At 34.8% G+C, this 21,108-nt stretch overlaps 1 protein-coding gene and 1 long non-coding RNA gene across 2 annotated transcripts; one reads left to right on the top strand and one right to left on the bottom strand.

Moving 5' to 3' along the window:
- The first annotated feature begins 1,071 nt into the window (after window positions 1-1,071).
- Window positions 1,072-2,530, top strand: LOC131624258 (uncharacterized). Its single transcript, XR_009290557.1, has 5 exons — window positions 1,072-1,252; window positions 1,366-1,454; window positions 1,632-1,681; window positions 1,904-2,006; window positions 2,312-2,530. It is a non-coding gene; the product is annotated as an uncharacterized LOC131624258 (long non-coding RNA).
- Window positions 2,531-17,992: 15,462 nt separating this feature from the next.
- Window positions 17,993-20,748, bottom strand: LOC131624287 (L-type lectin-domain containing receptor kinase S.4-like). The gene has a single exon (XM_058895235.1). The coding sequence runs from the start codon at window positions 20,528-20,530 to the stop codon at window positions 18,551-18,553; it is 1,980 nt and encodes a 659-aa protein (XP_058751218.1). The 5' UTR covers window positions 20,531-20,748; the 3' UTR covers window positions 17,993-18,550.
- Window positions 20,749-21,108: the final 360 nt, after the last annotated feature.

The raw sequence follows: 21,108 nt of genomic DNA, 5'->3' as shown, positions 1-21,108 counted from the left end.
ATAGATTTTAAGTTATGGTGGCAAAATGTGATTTACACCTTAGTTCACCGTGCACCAAAACATTAATATCAAGTTTTAAAATTGCTCCTTAATGAAATGGATATAATCCTTCTAAAAGATCCTACTAAGTTTTAAAATATGATAATCATGGAAGGCACATGTGAGATCCTTGAAGCTTCTGTGCTGTCAATTGATTCTATTTGTTCCTACGTATGTAATGCTTATGTGCTATCAATTGATTCTATTTGTTTTCTGTTATGAAACTTCTGTGCTGCCAATTGAGTATTCTATTTGTTTTTTGTTATGAAGCTTCATGATTAAATGATTAAATGTACATTGGGGAAACAAGGTTGCTACTGATGTTGGAAAACAGGGTCTGCTCTCATATGTTCTTAGTTGTCTAGTATCTGGTTGAGTTGAATTTAATTGAATGTATTGTTTGCTCATTTGTTTCAGTTATGGAGCAAGACACTATAATAGCAACAACACCCATTGAGCCAGCCGCGGATCTTCCTCCTATTGGTCGGAAGAAAAGAAGAGCTAATGCAAATGCTATTAGAAAGAGGTCTGAGGTATGGGACCACTTTAACCTTATTCCTAATAGTGATCCCGCTACTGCGGCATGTAAGTATTGTCATCAGAAGTACATGTGTGACTCTAAGAAACATGGAACTTCTAACTTAAAGAGTCATATGAAAACATGTCCTAAGTATCCGTTGAACCTGTCAACCGACCCTACCCAAACCATATTGACATATTCGACAACTCAGGGAGGTGTTTTCGTTTCAACATCTTCTAGGTTTGATCCTTTAGGTTGTAGAAAGGGGTTGGCTTACTTTATCATTTTAGATGAGAAGCCATTTATTACAGTTGAAGGGGAGGGATTCAAGTACTTTTGTAACCAAATGCAGCCCCAATTTACTATACCATCAAGGAGAACCATAGCTAGGGATTGTTTTCAGATATACCTTGATGAGAAAGTGAGGTTGAGAGCGTTATTCAATTCTGATTGTAGTAGGGTCGCAACATCTCCATTCACATCTTCCTGTTTCTTTTAATGGGATTTTTGTGCTCTTTGGATGATATTACAAGAGATGCTGACTTTTTAGATAATCTAATCTAAGTGAGTTTCTGTTCCATGTTTTTATTTATACTAATTTTTTAAAACTTCTTTCAGCAATCCTTTTTCAAGCAGTTTTATGGTTCTGTGACAGAATCAGACTATGTGACATTAAGGCTCGGGTTCATTATGGTAAGCTTCTAATGTACCATATTTGGTTTCAAATAATCTCTCAGTTGGCTGTAATTTCCTGGCTCCAATAAATGAATCATAATAATATCCTTTGGTATATTTCTTTCTTGTAGACTCACTGCAAGACAAACCCAAAGTTTGATTTTCACAAGTATATGATCCGTGCCCTTGAAGATGAATTCAAGATAGTTGTTGGCATAAGGTATATGCTTCTGAAGAATAACTTTTTCAAGAGTAGTTGTTTCTATGCATATCACAATCACACATATTCATCGGTTTAGGTGCCAAGAAAATTATACGGTTGTAATGTTGTTCATTTAATTGCATAATGTTATTGATTTTTGTAATATCAATTCTAATTATATTTTCATGGTTGCAGTTGGTATCTTTGGCTCTTTGTGGTCATCTTCTTGTTGTTAAATATCAATGGTATGTGTTGCGGCATACATTTATGCTTGTCGTCAGTTTTTTATATCATTTTTCAAGTCAACATACTCTTCTGTAAAATGACAGGACTGGCATCCAAAACCTATTTTGTGTTTCTTCTTATTATCATTGTCTGATCTAAAATGGCTATTGTTGTTGGTACTTGTATACCATGTATTCTTGTATTCAAAGATGGACCCTAATCAATTTACTTTTGTGTACAAGGACTCACAAAAATCCCATTAAAACAAATACAGAAGCACATTGAAATCTGATGCTGATGCGGTTACGGTGCTAGATGGAACACAGGAAGGTGCTTTTCAATGGGGTATGATTTGTGAACATAATTCTATCACTGATTTACTTAAAGTTTTTTATTTTATGGCATTCCTATGGCTGTATGCTGCCAATTACTAGTAATACATGAGTGCTTCAATATATGAATGCTGCCAATTACTAGTAATATATTACTTTACTAGTAATATATTTTATGGCATTCCTACTAGTAATATGTTCTTGAATATTTACTTTAAAATCCACTTCGCCACTATTTTGAATTTTTTAGTTCTGTTTTGATTTTGATTTCTGAACTTTCATATGCTAGTTTGTTTGATACCCGCCATTTGTTTGTAGGAATTGAAGGAAATGGGAGAAAAGGATTATGAAGCTTATAAAAGATAGCTCTTGTTTTATATTAATTGTGCTAGGTTGGTTGTGTTTGTGTTGGTGCTATTAAATTTAAACTGGTTGTATTAATTTTGAGCAAACATTTATATGCTCAAAAAACTTAGATTTTATATGGTGCTTAGATGTGTTTGAATTTGGTTGTTTTATGTTTCAACCGCTTGTATTAAGTTTAAATTTGGTTCAGTTTTAAAGACTGTTATGTCAGTTTTAAAGTCTGATGAATTTGAATTTGGATTTGGGCCAAGTATAAATCAGAGTTTAAGTCTGAATTTAAATGTTTATAACAATTTTTTAAATTAATTTTTGTAAAAATAAGGCCCATTTTCTAAAAAAAATTTAAAATAGTACATGTGTAAATAAAATAAGGCCCAACTCAGTTGAAATTGGGTTTGAAATTTGAGTCCAACAATTATGAATAGATTGTTAATTTGAATAATACAATTTTAAAAAAAAAAACTGAAAAAAAAAACCTTTGGATTTTGTTATTTGGGCTAGATTTTCAGTTGGCCCAACACTATTTACCATCCGAAATAATCCGACGTAGTTACCCGAACCGATTGGGCCCGAACCCGAAAAAACCCAATATCAGATAGGGTCGAAATTGGGCTACTATGTGTCACCCGTGGATTGGGCCGGATTGGTGTTTTGGGCCCGAATCCGACCCTATCCGACCGCCTGTCCACCCCTAATAGAAACTCTTCTTTATAGAAACTTGAATCTTTGACAACTAAGAAGAGGAAATAAAACAAATAATCATATACTAAAAAAAAAAAATTCTTTATAAAAGTCATATCAATATACCTTTTCATGTAGGAGAAGCTTTTTCTTTGTTTACCATGTTGGTTGATATCCTTCTTCTTTATAGAAACTCTTCTTTATAGAAACTTGAATCTTTGACAACTAAGAAGAGGAAATAAAACAAATAATCATATACTAAAAAAAAAAAAATTCTTTATAAAAGTCATATCAATATACCTTTTCATGTAGGAGAAGCAATTCCATACTTAACGTATCTTGTGGATTGTTGTGTTCTGGAACTTTCCAAAGACTAACTACATGAACATGTATTTTCCAATTTATTTTTCCAACAACAATATCATCAACGACTATGATATTAGAAACCATCTTTAAAAAAGAAAAATGTATAAATGAAAAGATATTGTATATTATTTTGATGGAGATGGAAAATAGGAAGGATATTGAAAAAAAAAAGAAAAAGAAAAGAAAAAATCAAATGAGAAGGTATAAAAAACAAAGAGAAGTTATAAGTAAAATGAAAAAGAACGTATTCCAGTGCTACTTGATAAGAGGATTCAATGCTAACCATTGAATTAATCAAGATATATATATATATATATATATATATATATATATATATATATATATATATATATATATATATATATATATATATATATATATATATATATATATATGGATTGGCCCAATCACTCTAATTGGGCCAACCTGTAACACCCCAAATTCTAGACTAATTATTTATTTAATTATTTTAGCGTGAATCTATGAGTCATTCTGAAGTATTGAAAATGTGATGATATGTTGAGTCTTTATTATGGTTTGTGATGATCTGTGATGTTTAAGATTATGATGACTTATGTGATGTCTTGATGATTCATGTGATGTCGTGGGGATTTGCGTGATGCTGTATTGATGAATTTTGGTGTATTTTAGAATAATTAGAGTACTAAGTGGAATTATTTTAATTAGTAAAATAAAATAATATCAGTGTTAGAGATATTAAGTGTAAGAGTGGTCATTTGTGAAGAGTAAGTGAGGGCAATATGGGAAGACCATATTAGGGATCCTAGGGGTAAAAAGAGAAAGGAGGAAAGAGGGATTCATTCTGTACGATCAAAGTTTTGAGAAGAGACAGAGGGAGAGAGCTAGGGCACGAAGAATATGGAGGAATACGTAGAGAGAACGCGAAGAGAAATAGAATTCAACCGTGAATTAAGGTAAGGGGTGACTATTCTTTATTAACTAGTATTATAGTTTTGATGATGGTAGAATAGATTAAGAGTTTGAACCTCTATTTAGGATGTTAGGGTTTATGAAATTCTGACACTGACATGCCCAATTTGATGAATATGATGCAATTGGTTTGTTATAATTGATGGATGATAGTTATATTGCATTGTTGTTGTGTTAGAATCATGAAAACTGATGAAAATTGGTCACTATAATGTGTGGGTTCGTATTTAGTGTTGATAGTGAAAGTAGGAATGAAGAAAAGTCATAAAATTGGAGTTTTCTGCTATAACAGCGTCAGGAATCAGTTCCCATGTGGGAGGAACCGGGTTCCCATAGTAAAAACCCGAAACGAGGTGATTTTGTTCAGCAGGAACTGGTTCCCAGATGGGGAGGAATCGGGTTCCACGGATTTTCTTAAATTTCACTTAACTTCAAAAGCTCCTAACTTTCAAACCGTAAGTCCGTTTTAGACGCCGTTTTGGACGTTGTCCCTTAAATTGAATATTCTACCATATGAAATAAAGAAAACAACAATAACTTGATTTTATTTTGAAAAATATTGTTTTCTCCAAATGTGGTTTATTCTTGTATTGCATAATTGATGAGGTGCAATGGTTCGTTGTTTGCATAATTGAATATATGCAATGATGTATGTTGTTATAATGTGATTGCTTCTGCTTGTTATGCAAATGGATGTTTTGATGACTGATGATGCAGATGGATGTTATTCATGGTAAATGTTGTTATCATGTGTTTTAATGAATGATGATGTAAATGCCCTGTTGCTGTTGGGTTGATTTGTTGTACTTGGTACACGATTGTAAGAGGTGTTATTGTTGTTTGCACTGTGTGGTGAATTAAATTATGTTGATGATGTTCATATGATTTAAAGTGGTGATTAGCATGTGATAGATGGTGCATGCATTTATGAATCATATGGTGGCTGAATCCCGACGTAGATGGATCAGTGGTCGCTAATTCCCATTGTATGGAATTAGTGAGTGGAAGTAGTCGTATCCTTGATGATGGTGGATCGGTGAGATGGGTGAAACCCATGATTGGTACCACATGCATATAGTTGCATTGCATTAGGTGTATGAATCATTATAACATGAATGGAAGTGTTCCAGTATTATAATATTGTGTGTTGATTAATGATTGTGATTGGTATGAATTGATAAATCGGAATATGCTAAGTAGGGTGGATAATTGCTTAGGAATTCTATATCTGGCGATTATAATGCTATTTAATTTATGATGTAGTCTCACCCTTACTCTTATTTTTCAGATTGAAGCTAAGTGGTTTAGATGTTTGGTGAGGATGGCTTTTAAGGAAGTTATCGTTTAGTCTAATAATTAGGTGTTGGTGTCATGCTCTGAATACTTGTAACACTTGAGACGCATGTTTTAAGAGTTATCATACTCTTTTATTTATTTATTATTTGGTTTGGATAATTCTCTTTTGTTGAAATAAAAAGGCTTAGATCCTTATGAATGATGTTTCATGGAGTATCCAAATATTATTGATTTTTCCACTGTGATAAAACATGAGTTTGAATTAATTATATGTTGTTTTCTCAGTAGAGCATGATTACACCTGGAACGTATAATTGTTTTAAATTGTGACACCCTTGAATTCATGTTTAACTCTGATTTTGTACTATGTTTTTTGGGGTATTTAGAAGGGTGTTACAATAGTGGTATTAGAGCAGGTCGGTCCGTCCGGCCAAGTGTCGAGTCATTTGAGTTGCGTGACAATTGAATACTGTCGGCGTATTATCCCTTGGTACGCGACATGTGAGTGAATCACTATTGGTACTTGTTTGTTTTGTTGTAGGAGTTGGGTTGAGCGAAGTGGGGGAGAAGCCTTGCTCCTCGAAAGAGATTCAGTTGCAAGTTTGCAAAGAGGGTTGATGTCGTGATGTTTCAGAAATCAAACTTTGGCGATGAAATGTATTGTTCAAGTTATAAGAAGTTTGGAAGCGAAGAGATATGATAAGGGGATGTTAAGAATGTGATTGATTTGAAGAGGATGAGTTTTGGAGCGGAATTTTCGTAAGCAAAACGCAGGAAAATTGCTAAATCGTTATGAAACATCGAAAATTCATAACTGGAGTTCTGGACATCCAATTTGAGTTATGTTTGAAGTGTCGGAAAGCTTACGAGATGAAATTTGTTATAAAAATGGTTGCAGTAGCTGTAACATATTTAATTGTGACAGGATAATGTTGGACAGAGGTGAAGTTGCGGTTACACTTATTCTTAGAACTAGACTTGTTTGTTGGTACTGCACGGGATGTTAGTGTTAGAGTTGAATGAATGGAAGAAATAATTGAAAGGTTTGTCTCTCGGACGTGTTATTAGTATGTAGAAGTTGGTTCAAGGTGATGTTAATGGTAAGAGTGCAAACGTTATCGAAGCGATTCTGGACTTTTTGGAAAGCTTACAAAATTCCCTACAGTTTGCATATAAGATTTGTCATTAGGAAGTTTGTGAAGAGAGAGAAAAGTGCGTTTTAATATTTGGGTCTGATGCTTACTTTTTGGAAAATTCTGCATACGGGAATTCTGAACCAGTCCCATTGCAAGAATGATAGCTTTTTACTCGTAACTCGGATTTGAGCGATTCTTGATGTTCTAGAATCTACACGAATTTCCCTTCGTTTTGGAATATAATTTTGTGCTTGAGAGGTCTGTATTGGAAAAAAATAATTGTGTTTGAAGTTGGGTGATTCTTCTAAAAATTGAAAAGGTGAAGAAGAATGTAAAATATTGATGAAACATTAGTATTTGTAGGAATGCGACTGTATCGAAAAATGCATAGAGATGCAATTTATGTAGAATGAGAATGATTATAATGACGATGTTATGAGATGGTAATGTTGAGAGGAGAACGAATTCAAGAGAGATCGCGATAATAATGTTGAGTTGTGAATTGAATGAGGCCAAGTGTGAAATTAGGTGGATTATAAAGGTTCTGAGAATAAAAGAAAGACGTTTGGTTGGTTAGCGTTGTTGAAATTCTTAACTTGGATGAAAGTTGCAATTAGAGCGAACCGAATCGGATTGTACTTGATGTAGTAACAATTCCCGAGGTTAGAAGGATGTTTAATTAATAATTGTATGGTACTACGAGGTTGGAATTGAGGAAACTAAGAAGACGTTGGTAGGCCTTAGAGAATTGGCGGAACATTATGCTTACGGACTTTGGGCACAAGTTGAAGTACGCTATTGTCGTTGGGTAATGATTATTTATGCCACTGTTATGGTTATCGGCTGTCTATTGGCAAATTGAGGAACTGGTCACCCTTAATCTGTTGTTGATAGTAGACGGAATCATAATTGATGGATAGATGTGTCATGACAACTAGTATAGTATGTATGTTGAATTGGTTGAAGTCAAGCCGAGCGCTTGAGTATTATTTGATTTGTCAATGGTTATTTTTAAAGAATTGTGTGTGTTGTTATACGATTTGTTGTGGGTAGCCTTATGGAGTGAATCCTAGATTGTGGAATCCGTTGTGAATTGCGCGGCCTTTGGCAAATAAATGCATTGTCTAAATTAAAGGTAAATGCATGTTAATCGTGAATGAGTTCGTTGAAGTTTGGCGTAATTGATGTGAATGTATGTGGATTGTATGTGATAGTATGAGATGAATGCATGAATATATATTGTGAATATGTATGCATTTCAAAAGTGTCTTGAGTCATTTTGAATGTGAAAAATCATGATGTACATTCTTGTGTTGTGTGATTCTAATGAGAATCCGTCGTAACATCGTGTGCCCATGTGGGGTGTGAGCGATGATTACAAACAATTGTGTGCCCATGTGAGGTGTGAGCAATCGGATTGTGTGCCTATGTGAGGTGTGAGCAATCCATAAACATTGTGTGCCCGTGTGGGGTGTGAACAATGGGTGAACATCGTATGCTCGACGGTGAGTTAGATTAAGTAACGAACGATGGTTCCAATAAGTTCCTGAGTGAACTTGAGATGATTGAGTCGGTACCGCATTGCATTTGCATAGAGTCGTGAGTCGGTCTCAATGATTTGCATTTATCATCTTTGTATTCGTGCATTGATGAATGAACAAGAATACGTATGTTTATGTTGAATGTTCTGAGGTGTTGTCTTACGGATCTAAGTTTGAAGTATTCGGTAATTACGAGAGCGTAGAATACCTGTTGGAATAGAACTTTCGAAGAGTTAAGTCGAAAATCTTTATTATGTAGGTTTTGGTGATTGAAAGTTGGAGTAGTTGAATCGGATAAATTTTCGAGGACGAAAATATTCTAAGTGGGGGAGAGTTGTAACACCCCAAATTCTAGACTAATTATTTATTTAATTATTTTAGCGTGAATCTATGAGTCACTACAACGCGCAAGGCTTTTAAAAGCGCTTTTTTTTGCCTTTAACAGCGCTTTAAAGCGCTGCCAAAGCCAGCGCTGGCATAGGCTACGAAAGCGCTTTTAAAAGCGCTCTGGTAGGCCCCCCCTATAAGAGCGCTTTTCTGGAAAAAGCGCTCTTGTAGGCCCCCCTTTAAGAGCGCTTTTCAGGAAAAAGCGCTCTGGTAGGCACCCCTATAAGAGCGCTTTTTTCAAAAGCGCTTTCGTATGTTGCGTTTTTTTTTTTTATGCTTTTTATTATTTCTAAACCTGCACTTTTGGCAGCAATATTTTAGAACCTGTAATTTACTATTTTTTGGCAGTATTTTTTCATGAACCTATAATTTATCATTTCAAATCGATATATACCATTATAATCGATATCGATTATATACAAAAAAAGTATTATATTATATGCCATTAATGTAAATCAAAATACATATATACATATTTCTAAACCAAAACAACTAAACCAATTCACATATTTCTAAACCAAAACAACTAAATGGGAAACAACTTCCGAGTTCTTATGCAACCAATGTACGCTTCCTGTATTATCTGGAGCTATGTTGTATTGATGCTTTAGTGGAGAACCAGTAGTCACCTGAGCTATGTTGTATTGTGTCACAGAATATGAATCAAATAACTGTACCCCGAAGGATCCTTCCACAGAAGACTTCGGGGTACAATTACTTGATTCATATTCTATGGAACATAATCGGCAGGGGCACATTGTGTTCTATCCTTTACCAGTCCATCCACTGTTTGAAGCTCAACCTACAATAGAAAAACGTGATTATTACTAACTACATATAGAAAATCTTGAATCATGTAAAAGTTGATGAAACCTGCCTACAGTTGTTAGTCCTTCCGAGCTTAAAATGAATATATCCAGCATCACCAAGTCTCTTCTCATACAGATTGACAAGCTCTTCATTTCCAACCCAAAATTCCTGCACAATTCCAATTTCCAACATAAAAAAAAATTCATAACAAGAAAAATCAAAAGATTTCATACGAAGTAAACATAAAAATCAACACAAGGATCAAACTCTGAACAAGCAACATAAAACAAATTTTTTTTTTTATAATATGTAACAAACAAGTCCTGTATATGAAATGTTTATAATAAGAGAGCTAAACAAAATAAGCTTAAAACAACTAATGAAAATGTCATAAGTTCTTTTCGCATTGTCTTCCATAACAAGTGCATACTTCAGTCAACAGATAAGCTAAAATAACTTCACCTAAACATGCCCTTAACATGAAAAGTAAAGACTTATGCAGTTGAATGCTCACTAATACTCACAAGTGAATTTATACAACTACTAGAAAAACACGAATTACCTGCAAAAAAAATATTCGAAAGGTATAGCTGCGGATTTTTTTGGGAAATTATAAATAAAAATTTGTTTCCTGCAGCCCAGGAATGATTCACTTTACCCTTTTCCTCTTTTTATTCAATGTTTCACTTCTACTACTTATTTTTCTTTTAATACTTTTATATTGCTTAATCTCCAATTAAATACTCACTTTTCATTCCAATCAAAACATAAACAACAACAATCCATTTCAAAAAATGCACAACGATGTTAAACAATCCATTTCAATTGTTGATTCTGGAGGAAAAAAATGAAAGATTTGATGAAAAAGGAGAAGAAACCTGCCTACAGTCATGGCGGAGGTTGCGAACAAGAAGACTGGTGACGGCGACGGGGACTTGGACTGCGACCTCCTCCTCCGCCTCCACTTCGGCTGTAACGGGGTGGAGGCGAGGGAGTGTAGCTTCTTCCTCTTTCTCTCTCTCTCTCTTCTATGCTAGGGTTTCGCGTGTTTTGGATCTGAAACAAAACGCGTGTGTTTGTAAAATATATAATTTTTTAAATGGGCTACCAGATCGCTTTTCAAAAGCGCTTTAATAACACCCCCTACCAGAGCGCTTTTATCCCAAAAGCGCTTTCGTAGCACCCACCCTATAAGAGCGCTTTTAAAAGCGCTTTCATAACCCCCCTACCAGAGCGCTTTTTAAAAGCGCTCTCATACCCCCCCTACCAGAGCGCTTTTTGAAAGCGCTCTCATACCCCCCCTACCAGAGCGCTTTTTTTGCATCATTTTCCCTTGTTTATTAATTTTGTTTTTAGCGAACCCTACGAGAGCGCTTTTGCTAAAAGCGCTTTAGTAGCTGCGCTTTAGTAGCTTAAATTTGGCGTAGTGAGTCATTCTGAAGTATTGAAAATGTGATGATATGTTGAGTCCTTATTATGGTTTATGATGATCTGTGATGTTTGAGATTATGATGAATTATGTGATGTCTTGATGATTCATGTGATGTCATGGTGATTTGCGTGATGCTTAGGTGTATTGATGAATTTTGGTGTATTTTAGAATAATTAGAATAATAAGTGGAATTATTTTAATTAGTAAAATAAAATAATATTGGTCGTCGAGCAAAACGCCTTTCACGCTAACTCGGGCTAAACATACACACTACCCCTAGGGCAACACTTCCAGAGACAAACCTAAAAACAAGCTACGGGAAACACAGAATCCCTAAAAATAATCAGTGAAGCAGAAGCTAAGTTCACAACAAATAGCCTACCAATTCACAATCGTCAACGGAGGAGAAACCAGTCTTCTCAACCGTCTACCACCAACAAACCACATAACTTACATCTAAAGTCACGCTAAAAACCTGACCCTAACCGCATTCATACATCTCTAGGCAGTCAAATGAAAAAAGAACAGGGAACAAAACGAAGGTGTAAACTTACGATTATGATTCTGATGAAGATTACGACTGTAGCTGATGAAATGTCACAGAGGAAGACGTGGTCGGCGACGGGAGAAGAAGCGCATAGGGAACAGGCTTGAAAAGTTTGAAAAAGAAGACAATTCAAAGTATTTATAGGCGCCTAGAAACGTCACGCGCACCGCATGTGACCTCTGTGAATAGAAGGGTCATCATCAACCCTAAGAGCGTACGACTAGACTAGTCATCATTTTGCATTAAATGCGACACATATCTCAAACAGCTAACTCCCAAGAGACACGCCTCCTAGCTCCCGACCTAACCATCCCTTTCCCCGTACTTTCTTGGCCCGATTGGAGGCACCAGGTCCATCTCCCCAGTAGATTTCCTCTGCCTAGCTTCCTTAAAGTCGTCACTCCCACGGTCGGAAGCAACGACTTGGGGGGCTCCTGTTCTGGACTGGCCCAATTGTTCCAATTGGGCCAATCCATTCTTTGGCCCAAGGCATTCTGGTCCGCACATGCGACAGCCTTCCCCGGCCTATTCCTGGCAAACACAAGATGTAATCGGGCACTCTGAAGCCTCGTGCTCGACTACGGCTAGTTATCCGCGTTTCTTGGCTGGAAACCACGCGTGGGCCCTCAAAAGATGGAGTCCTTTTCATATAACTAGCCTATAAATAGCCCTCTAATCCTAAAGGGCAAGGTAATATCTTTTCAACCCAAATTCTCTCACTTTTCTATTGTACCTTGTTCTCCAAACGCTTACTTTGGCATCAGAGTGCCTTGCAGGTACAACCATCTTTTTTCTCTCAGCCGCCTAGAAGTTCAAGCCTCAAGATTGTCGGCCATTTGTTCTGCTCGTAAAGATCAATATATATATATATATATATATATATATATATATATATATATATATTACACCTATCCAACACAATTAAAATAAATATAATCACACATGCAGGGGCGGAGACAGAGGGGTATTGGGTATCCCCTAGAATACCCTTCACTTTTTAATTTTTTTACTAATTTATCCTCCTCTCTTTTAACCCTTTTTTTACTACACTTTGGTATTTTAGGTTTAACAAAACAACACTCCTAATCTAAGTAGCAACTGCATCAATATCTCTCTTCTTATAAGTTTCTCTATTATTTATCAAATTTTTTATTCAACTTAGTTTAATCCATTGAAACTATGTGATAATGGTGATGCCATTTGCAATTTCGAATTCAACCCAATTGAATCAATTGAAACTTTATACAATGATGGAGCAAGTAATATGCCTGGTCAATTTGAAGGTTTGAAGACTTTGATTCAAAAGCAAAATCTGCAAGCCTATTATGTCCATTGTTTTGGTCATCAACTTCAATTGGCTCTTGTTTCAATAGCGAGAAAGCGTGAAGATGTTGATTGGTTTTTTTGTGAAGTGTCTCGTATTGTTACTTTCTTACGGTCATCTAACAAAAGACAAGCTCTACTTCGGAATAAACAAGTTGCTCATTTTGCAAATCTAATTGAAAAAGAATTGGTGGAAACTAGTACTGGTTTAAATCAAGTGTTGTCCATTGCAAGAGCTGGTGATACACGTTGGGGATATCACTTTCGAACTCTTAATAGGTTTGTTGATTTGTTTACTCCTATTATTGAAGTGTTTGAAAAGTGATAGTCATTCTAAGGGTGAACCAAAAAGTTTGTTACTTGTTATGCAAACTTTTAGTTTTGTGGTTATGTTGCACTTAATGGTTGAGATTTTATCATTGACAAATAATTTGTCACAATCATTGCAAAAGGGGGATCAAGATATTGTGCATGCCATGAAAATTGTCCAAATATGCATGAAAAAGTTGCAAGAATTTAGAGATGGTGGATGGGAAACACTTTATGAGAAAGTTGTGGCTTCTTGTGGTAATGTTGAAATTGATGTGCCTGACATGGAGTCTCGGTATGTGAAAGATAATAAATCCAAACGACTTGCTCCTTTTGTTACAAATTTTCATTATTTCAAGAATGATTGCTTCTTACATGTCATAGATGAGGTATTGAAATAGTTGAATGATTGGGTTACACCTAAAAATACTGAGTTGATCAATTGTGTTGCTTGCTTGAGTCCTTGTTATTCATTTGAATCATTTGACGTCAAATCACTTGTGAGATAGGCAAGATTGTACCCAAATGACTTTGAGGATCTTATAAATAAGGAATTATCTAGTGAGTTGGAGACTTATATTGAGAGTGTCAAGATGGACAATCACTTTTCCAATTTGACTGGCATCTCGTAACTTTGTAGGACTCTTGTTCAAACAAAGAAGCATAAGACATTTAGGTTTGTGTATACACTTGTCAAACTAGCTTTGTCCTTACTGGTGGCGCCTGCAAGTGTTGAGCGAGTGTTCTCGGGGATGAAATATGTTAAGAATGAGTTGAGAAGTAGAATGGCTAATTCATGTCTAAATGATTGCTTAGTGAAATTTGTGAAGAAAGAGGTGTTTAATACAATCGATGATATGGATATCATCAAGCGTTTCCAAGGTATGAACAAGAGAAGAATGCATTTACGATTAGACTAGAATGTTTTCTATTTTTGAGTTGTAATTGAAATACTAGTACATTTTTATTAAGTAATATAATCATATTTCTTGTCATTAATTTTTCGTACATTTTTTGTATATTTTATTTTCATCATGGGAATCCCCTGGATTTTGATCCTGGCTCCGCCCCTGCACATATGTTAATATAAATATAAATTAATTGCAAAATCATATAATTTTAGAATTTTAGAGATTTAATGAATCTTGGGACATTCTTTATATTATTTTCCAGTAACCATAGTATCATTCCAATACAAATAAAAAAATTTAATCAATCAATGCTTCATCATCACTCAAATGAATTAGTTTAATTGAAATTAAAATAAAGTCAACTAATTTTAACAGATTAACGGTTGAGATTCATTTCCTGTATAAAACTTCTTTTCACCATCAGTATATTTTAATTAAATTCTATAAAAAAATCGTGTTAATATACAAGAAAACATGATTTTGAGATAATACATAAAATCAAAAAATTTGAAATTATCTTTTATTTCGTGAATGTAAAATCACATACCATTATATTTAGGGGTGGTAAAATGGCCTAGGCCCGCAAGGTCGGTCCGTTTGACCTGTCATTTTTGCCTGGCTGGGCTGAGGTTTTCGGCTCGGTACCTTAAGTTGGCCCGTCCCGCCTAACCCGTTTAAAAAAAGTGGGCCAAGGCGGGCGGGGCGGATTTTTCCTGCAGACTTTTTGTTTTTTTTTTTTACTTAGAATCAAAACAACACTCTTCTCGTAGGATGATGTTGATTTGATTGTATTCTAAATTATTATACATACAAATTAAATTATAATTGTAATGTTATTCTATAACTCTCTAATACATGTGCTGATTGGAAAAAGTTGAAATAAAAAACAATTGTATGACATGCATAATTATTAAGTTGTCAATACATTAACTCATATGTTATCTTTAGAAATAGATGCTAATTCTAAGAAAAGGAAATTGTGTTAATATACAAGAAAACATGATTTTGAAATAATACATAAAAATCAAAAAATTTGAAATTATCTTTTATTTCGTGAATGTAAAATCACATACCATTATATTTAGGGGTGGTAAAATGGACCAGGTCCGCAGGATTAGTCCGTTTGACCCGCCATTTCTATAACTCTCTAATACATGTGTTGATTAAAAAAAGTTGTAATAAAAAAACAATTGTATGACATGCATAATTATTAAGTTGTCAATACAATTGCTCATATGTTATCTTTAAAATAAATGTTAATTTTAAGAAAATGAAGAATTTGATGAGTGTATACATTTGATAATTTTAGGATTTAACTATTAAGGAATCAGTCAATATGAGAGTCTATATAATGTAAACAGTGAGAAAGTCAAGTGTTGATATTTTATGCACTACTATTTTATGCATTATGATATATTATGCAGTTTAATTATTATCGTTGTTTGTGTTGTGTAAATTCTTAATCGGATTCTTTTAGTAGTTAGTTTTTAAAAAGGATTAGAATGATATGTATTGTTTATTTATTTTGATACGTTTTTATTGTGCTTAAGTTTTTTTTCTTCTGTAATTGATCTTTATTTATTTTATTTTTTGAACTGTTTGTACTTATATGACAAGTTAAAATTCTATTGTGTGTGGTTAAAAAAATCTTTTATAGACCTTTTTGGTATTAATTAAAATTTTTGTAAATTATGTAGTAAATCAAATTATAAAATATAAAAATTAGCGGGCTGGACTGCCAACCCACCAACTCGTTAGTAAACGGGGTAGACTTGACTTTTGAGCTCAGACATCTAAGTTAGTCCGCCCCATTCCGCTTTTGGACAGGCTTAAACAGAGTGGACCTAAACAGAGCGGGCCACCCATTTTGCCACCCCTAATTATACTAGGGGTGGCAAAACGGATTGTGACCCGTCGGGCCGGTCCGCGCACCCGCCAAAAAATGGCGGGTTGGGTTGGGATTTTAGGCCTGCCGCTCGCCAAAGCCCGCCCCGCAAAATTCGTCGCCCGCCATAGCCTTCCCCGCCAGTGCCCGCCACCAGCCAAAGCCCGCCCCTCTTCCAAAATTCACTTTTTTTAGTTAATTCTAATAATTCCAATTCTTGATGGTTTATTTATATATTTATTTGTATATATATGTAATATTTTTTAAGTAAAATTTGTTAAAAAATTGTTTTTATAAAAAATTGTTTTAAAAAGTAAGTGAAAAATTTAATTAAAAGGTAAAAAACTACTAATCTATTAAAAAAATTAAAAAATATATAAATAAAAATAGGTGGGTAAGCCCGCCGCCCGCCAACCCATCATTTTGGCGGAGCGGACATGATTTTTATGCCCATTTTACTTGGCGGGCATGCCCGTCCCGCTTGTGTTTTTGGCGGGCTTAAGGCGGAGAGGGCGACCCGTTTTGCCACCCCTAAATTATACTATCTCAAAATTTACAAATTGGTTCTCATATATATTTTTTTTAAATTTATGATATTATCTTTACTTTTTTTAAATTACAAATTAATCCTTTAATAATTTTACAATTTAGTTCCTTTAAAAATTTTAAAATTACAACTTGGTCCCTATTTTCCAAATTTTTAATTTAGTCTCAAAATATTAAAATTTATAAAATAACATTAAAATTTTAATAAATAATCTATAATTATTATATATATTAAGGCAAACATAATTTTAGTGTAGCCTATTTTAATTTTTACTTCAAAGTCTTTTTACTAACTGCAGTTTTTATATCTATTTTATTCTATTTTTTTATTTTATAAATAATTATAATTAAAATAAAAAGTTAACACATATAAAACACCGTTTATATTTTTACTCGCCGTTTGCGCATTAAAGAAAGCGGCGTGCCCGCCTGAACCTGAACGCAAGTAATTCTTCTAAGCAAAAGAATTCAAAAATAGAATTTCAATTGATAACTTAAAATTTTCCTTGTCAAAAAAAAAAAACTTAAATTTTTCAAATTTTAAAATGTTTTAAAATTTTGAATTCCAAATCCAAACATTATAAAGATTCCCATGTGATGATGTGAGTTACTTCCTTACTTACGTATTCTCTGTGCGCCATCTTCACATTCTTCCATATTCTTCCAACAGGTATCGTTTCCGCTTCCTTTTATGAAAATATAACTCATGTAACATTTTGCACCGTTATTTGTAACTTTATTGTTAACCTCCTCGTCTCTAATTTTAGGGTTTGTAATGGCCTCAAACATCTCTTCTGATTCTGATGATGATTATGGACAACGACCCCCTTTTTTCAACGGTGAAAAATATCATTATTGGAAAAATAGAATGAAAGCCTACGTTGGGGCTTTTGATTTTGATGCCTTGCTTGCCATAGAAGAGGGTCCCTTTGTGCCCACTCTACGGTTAACGGCTTGACTATCGAAAAGCCGAAAGAGCTATGGACGGATGAGGAGGAGAAAAAGGTTCATCATGATTCGAGGGCACAAAACTGGATAATTTGTGCCATAAGTAATGATGTGCTTTCTTTTGTTATGTACCATAACTGCAAGACTGCTCAAGAAATGTGGAACACTTTGCGAAATGTCTATGAGGGGACCGGTGAAGTCAAAAGGGCTAAGATTGACCGTCTAACCGGTGAATATGAGAGATTTCGGATGAAGCATGGTGAGAAGATACGCGATATGGAAATGCGGTTTTATGATGTTGTTCATCATCTTGCTTCGTTGGGAAAAGAAATTTCGAATGAAGATTTGGTCAACAAAGTTTTGAGATGTTTGAGTAGGAAGTGGCAGCGGAAGGTTAGAACTATTGTGAAGTCAAGAAATTTCTCAACCATGCACTTGGGTTCATTGTTCAGAGAGCTTGAAGAATATGAGACCGAGATGAATAGGTTGAAGGAGAACGATGAAATGCATAAGAACAAGACAAATACAAGTACTTCAAGATCATGAAGTAGAGACTTTGGTAATTGGTTTTTCTTAATTTTTGGTTTAGATATGTTTAGGAATCAAATGCAGTGGAACAAGAAATGTTTGATTACAAAACTTGTTTTTAGATTGAATTAGTATATGTTTTAATGAATTGCAAAATGCTGATAATGTGATGCTGTTGGTAAATTTAGGTACTTTTTTCGAATGATTTCACTACTGTTCTTCTTATGCATTTATCATTGTTCTTATTGTCGACAAAATTAGGCACAAGGTTTCGATCTACATTGTTGGCTCTAGATTCACTTCTGAACAAATTAATAGAAGTAGCTTTATGATGTAAAATGAGTTTTCCTTTAAGCTATGTGAGTTTTAACTTAAATTAATTTAAATCTCAGAAGGCATAGATATTGAACAATTATAAGGACAGGAAGAATTTAGCATTACAAATAGATTACAAATTTACATAAATGTATGAGAGTGAGAGAGGGGTAAGTGGTAACCAACACCGCACAGTCTCGGATCATTCACGGGTATTTACATTACCAAGTTATTGGGTGAATTAGCATAAGAGATAGTACTCTTGTCTTTATATACAACCTAGGAGTTTGAATTTGTCTTTTCATATGAAGAAGAAGTTCCAAGAGCAAGCAAGAATTCATCAAATCCTTCTTGTGGTTCAACACCTCTTGGCTTTCTCATTTCATTTGGTAACTCAACTTCTCCATCCAAAATCCTAACTACTTGTCTCATGTTAGGCCTTATAGTAGGAACATCATTTGAACACATCAATCCCAATTTCAACACCATCATTACCTCACTTTCAACAAAATCACCATCCATTTTAGGATCCACTACTTCAAGTACTCTTCCTTCTTTGAACCTATCCCAAACCCAATCCACCAACACTAACTCTTCTGGTAATGCCTTAGGCTCAATGGGCCTTCTTCCGCAAGCAACCTCGAGCAGAAGCGCGCCAAATGCAAATACATCAGAGCTTGTTGAAGCCTTTCCTGTTCTAGGCAACTCTGGTGCCAAATAGCCTAATGTTCCTACCACTCTTGTGGTTCCTGGATTAGCACCATGTTCATACAACCTGGCCAATCCAAAATCACCTAATCTTCCATTGAATTCAAAATCTAACAGCACATTGCTAGCTTTAACATCTCTATGTATTACCACTTGCTCATACCCTTCATGTAGAAACAAAAGGCCCGAAGCAACCCCTTTTATTATCTTAAACCTTTGTTCCCAACTTAGCACATTTTCCGAATCTTCAAACAAATATTTATCTAAGCTTCCATTCGCCATGAAATCGTATACAAGTAAAAGGTCGCCTCTACGACGACACCATCCGAGTAACGGAACTAAATTTCTATGGCGAAGCCGGCCTATGCTTGCGATTTCCGATACGAATTCCCTCAGCCCTTGTTTTGATTCATGTGAAACTCTCTTGACAGCTACATGGACTTTTGATTTCGGTAATGTCCCTTTATAAACTCTTCCGAAACCGCCTTGCCCGAGTAGCTCTTTCTCCTTGAAGCCTTTTGTAGCCTTCTTAAGCTCTTGATAGGAGTATCTATGTGGTCCAATTTCAAGCTCCCACGCTTCGATTACATCAGCGTTCATGATTTTTCTGAAAAGGTAAATAGAAACTGCTATAGAACATAATACAATAACACAAGCTGTGACTGAAACACCGGTTATCAAAGAAGTTTGTTTCGACTTTGGCTGTGGAAGTTGCGGTAGTGAAGACAAATCAAGAAAAGGTGCTGGTCCATTGATTTTGAAACTCCAACCCAAAACATAATGAGAGCTAGAAAGTAAACCAGTTGAAGCAGAGAAACCAAGATACATAGTATCATGAAAAATAGGTGATAGATCCATAGTAAAAGACAAGGATGGTTTTTTCGGTTTGGTTGAAGTTGGAGAAAGTGTAACACTAATAAGATCCGATGAAGAATCGTAATCAACCCAAACAAGAAACGGTTTCCCACTTTTGAGATTAAGATTCTGTAAAGTTGAATCATCAGTGTAATAGCTTGCATTAACAGATGCATTTGACTGCAAACTATTGATGTCTATTCCAATATGGTTATCATTGATATCACCAAACTCAAAGTCTTGAACAGTGTCAAACTCAACAGCAAAAAGATGGTTAGAGAAATTACCAACATCATTTGAATTGAGAAGACCAAGATACTGAATAGGTAAAGCCTTGAGATCTTTTCTAGGTGCTATTGTGAAAGCCATGCCGTGACCGCCAAGTCTAGGATACTCAGGAACAATAGCAATAGCAAAACATGAAGAAAAGGAGAAAGCTTTACCAGTTGTTGAATTCTTTATCTGAATAGGTTGAGAGTAGAAAGCATGGCCCAATAATTTGCTTGTTTCATTTGTTAACTTTATGATGCCGTTTTTCTCTATCTCTGCAATTCCATTCAAGGTTAGATTGTTGGGATCAACATCCTTGAATCCTGCAAACATGAGGTGGTCAAGTTGGGATAGAACTGGCACAGAGAGGAACAGCAAAACTGATATCAAGAATTGAAGATGAATTGGCATGATGATATGTTTCATTACTCTACTCTTGCAAGTGTGATGTTATGATTGTTGTTTAGTGATATTGTATGTTGCTACTATACAGGCTTTTATGGAAAGTAATTAAAGAATGGAGAATTGGAAAAAAAATCAGGAACATGACCAGGTCATATGGCCACTATTGACTGGGGCAGGTGGCGGCTTCTTAAATACTTTTCTTTCCAATTTTCTATAGGACCAACTGCCAAGACTCTTTTTTGACTAAGTGGTATCAAGACTTGTAATGATAAATGCCTGGAGGTCAGAAAATGTACATCAAAATCTAATATAAATGCTAACAATTAAATATTGTGGTTCCATAACTTGTGGTTGCAATTAAGTCATAAGCTCCATAACATCATTACCCAAACATTATTCAATACCTTCTAGAGATCTATTAAGCACAGACTACGACAGAAATACTGTTTTATGACACGAACACGGACACTCCGATATCAATATATCAAAAATCTAGGACACCGACATTGCTATATATGACATAGTATTTGAGTTTTACTTATTCATCTAATATCAAAAGAATTAAAAATATTCTAATCAAAATTAATGTCTTTAATTAA

This window comes from Vicia villosa, unplaced genomic scaffold, assembly GCF_029867415.1.
Source record: "Vicia villosa cultivar HV-30 ecotype Madison, WI unplaced genomic scaffold, Vvil1.0 ctg.000113F_1_1, whole genome shotgun sequence".
In the NCBI taxonomy this organism is placed as follows: domain Eukaryota; kingdom Viridiplantae; phylum Streptophyta; class Magnoliopsida; order Fabales; family Fabaceae; genus Vicia; species Vicia villosa.
The sequence above is the reverse complement of the archived record's forward strand: the minus strand, read 5'-3'. Positions and strand labels throughout refer to the sequence as shown.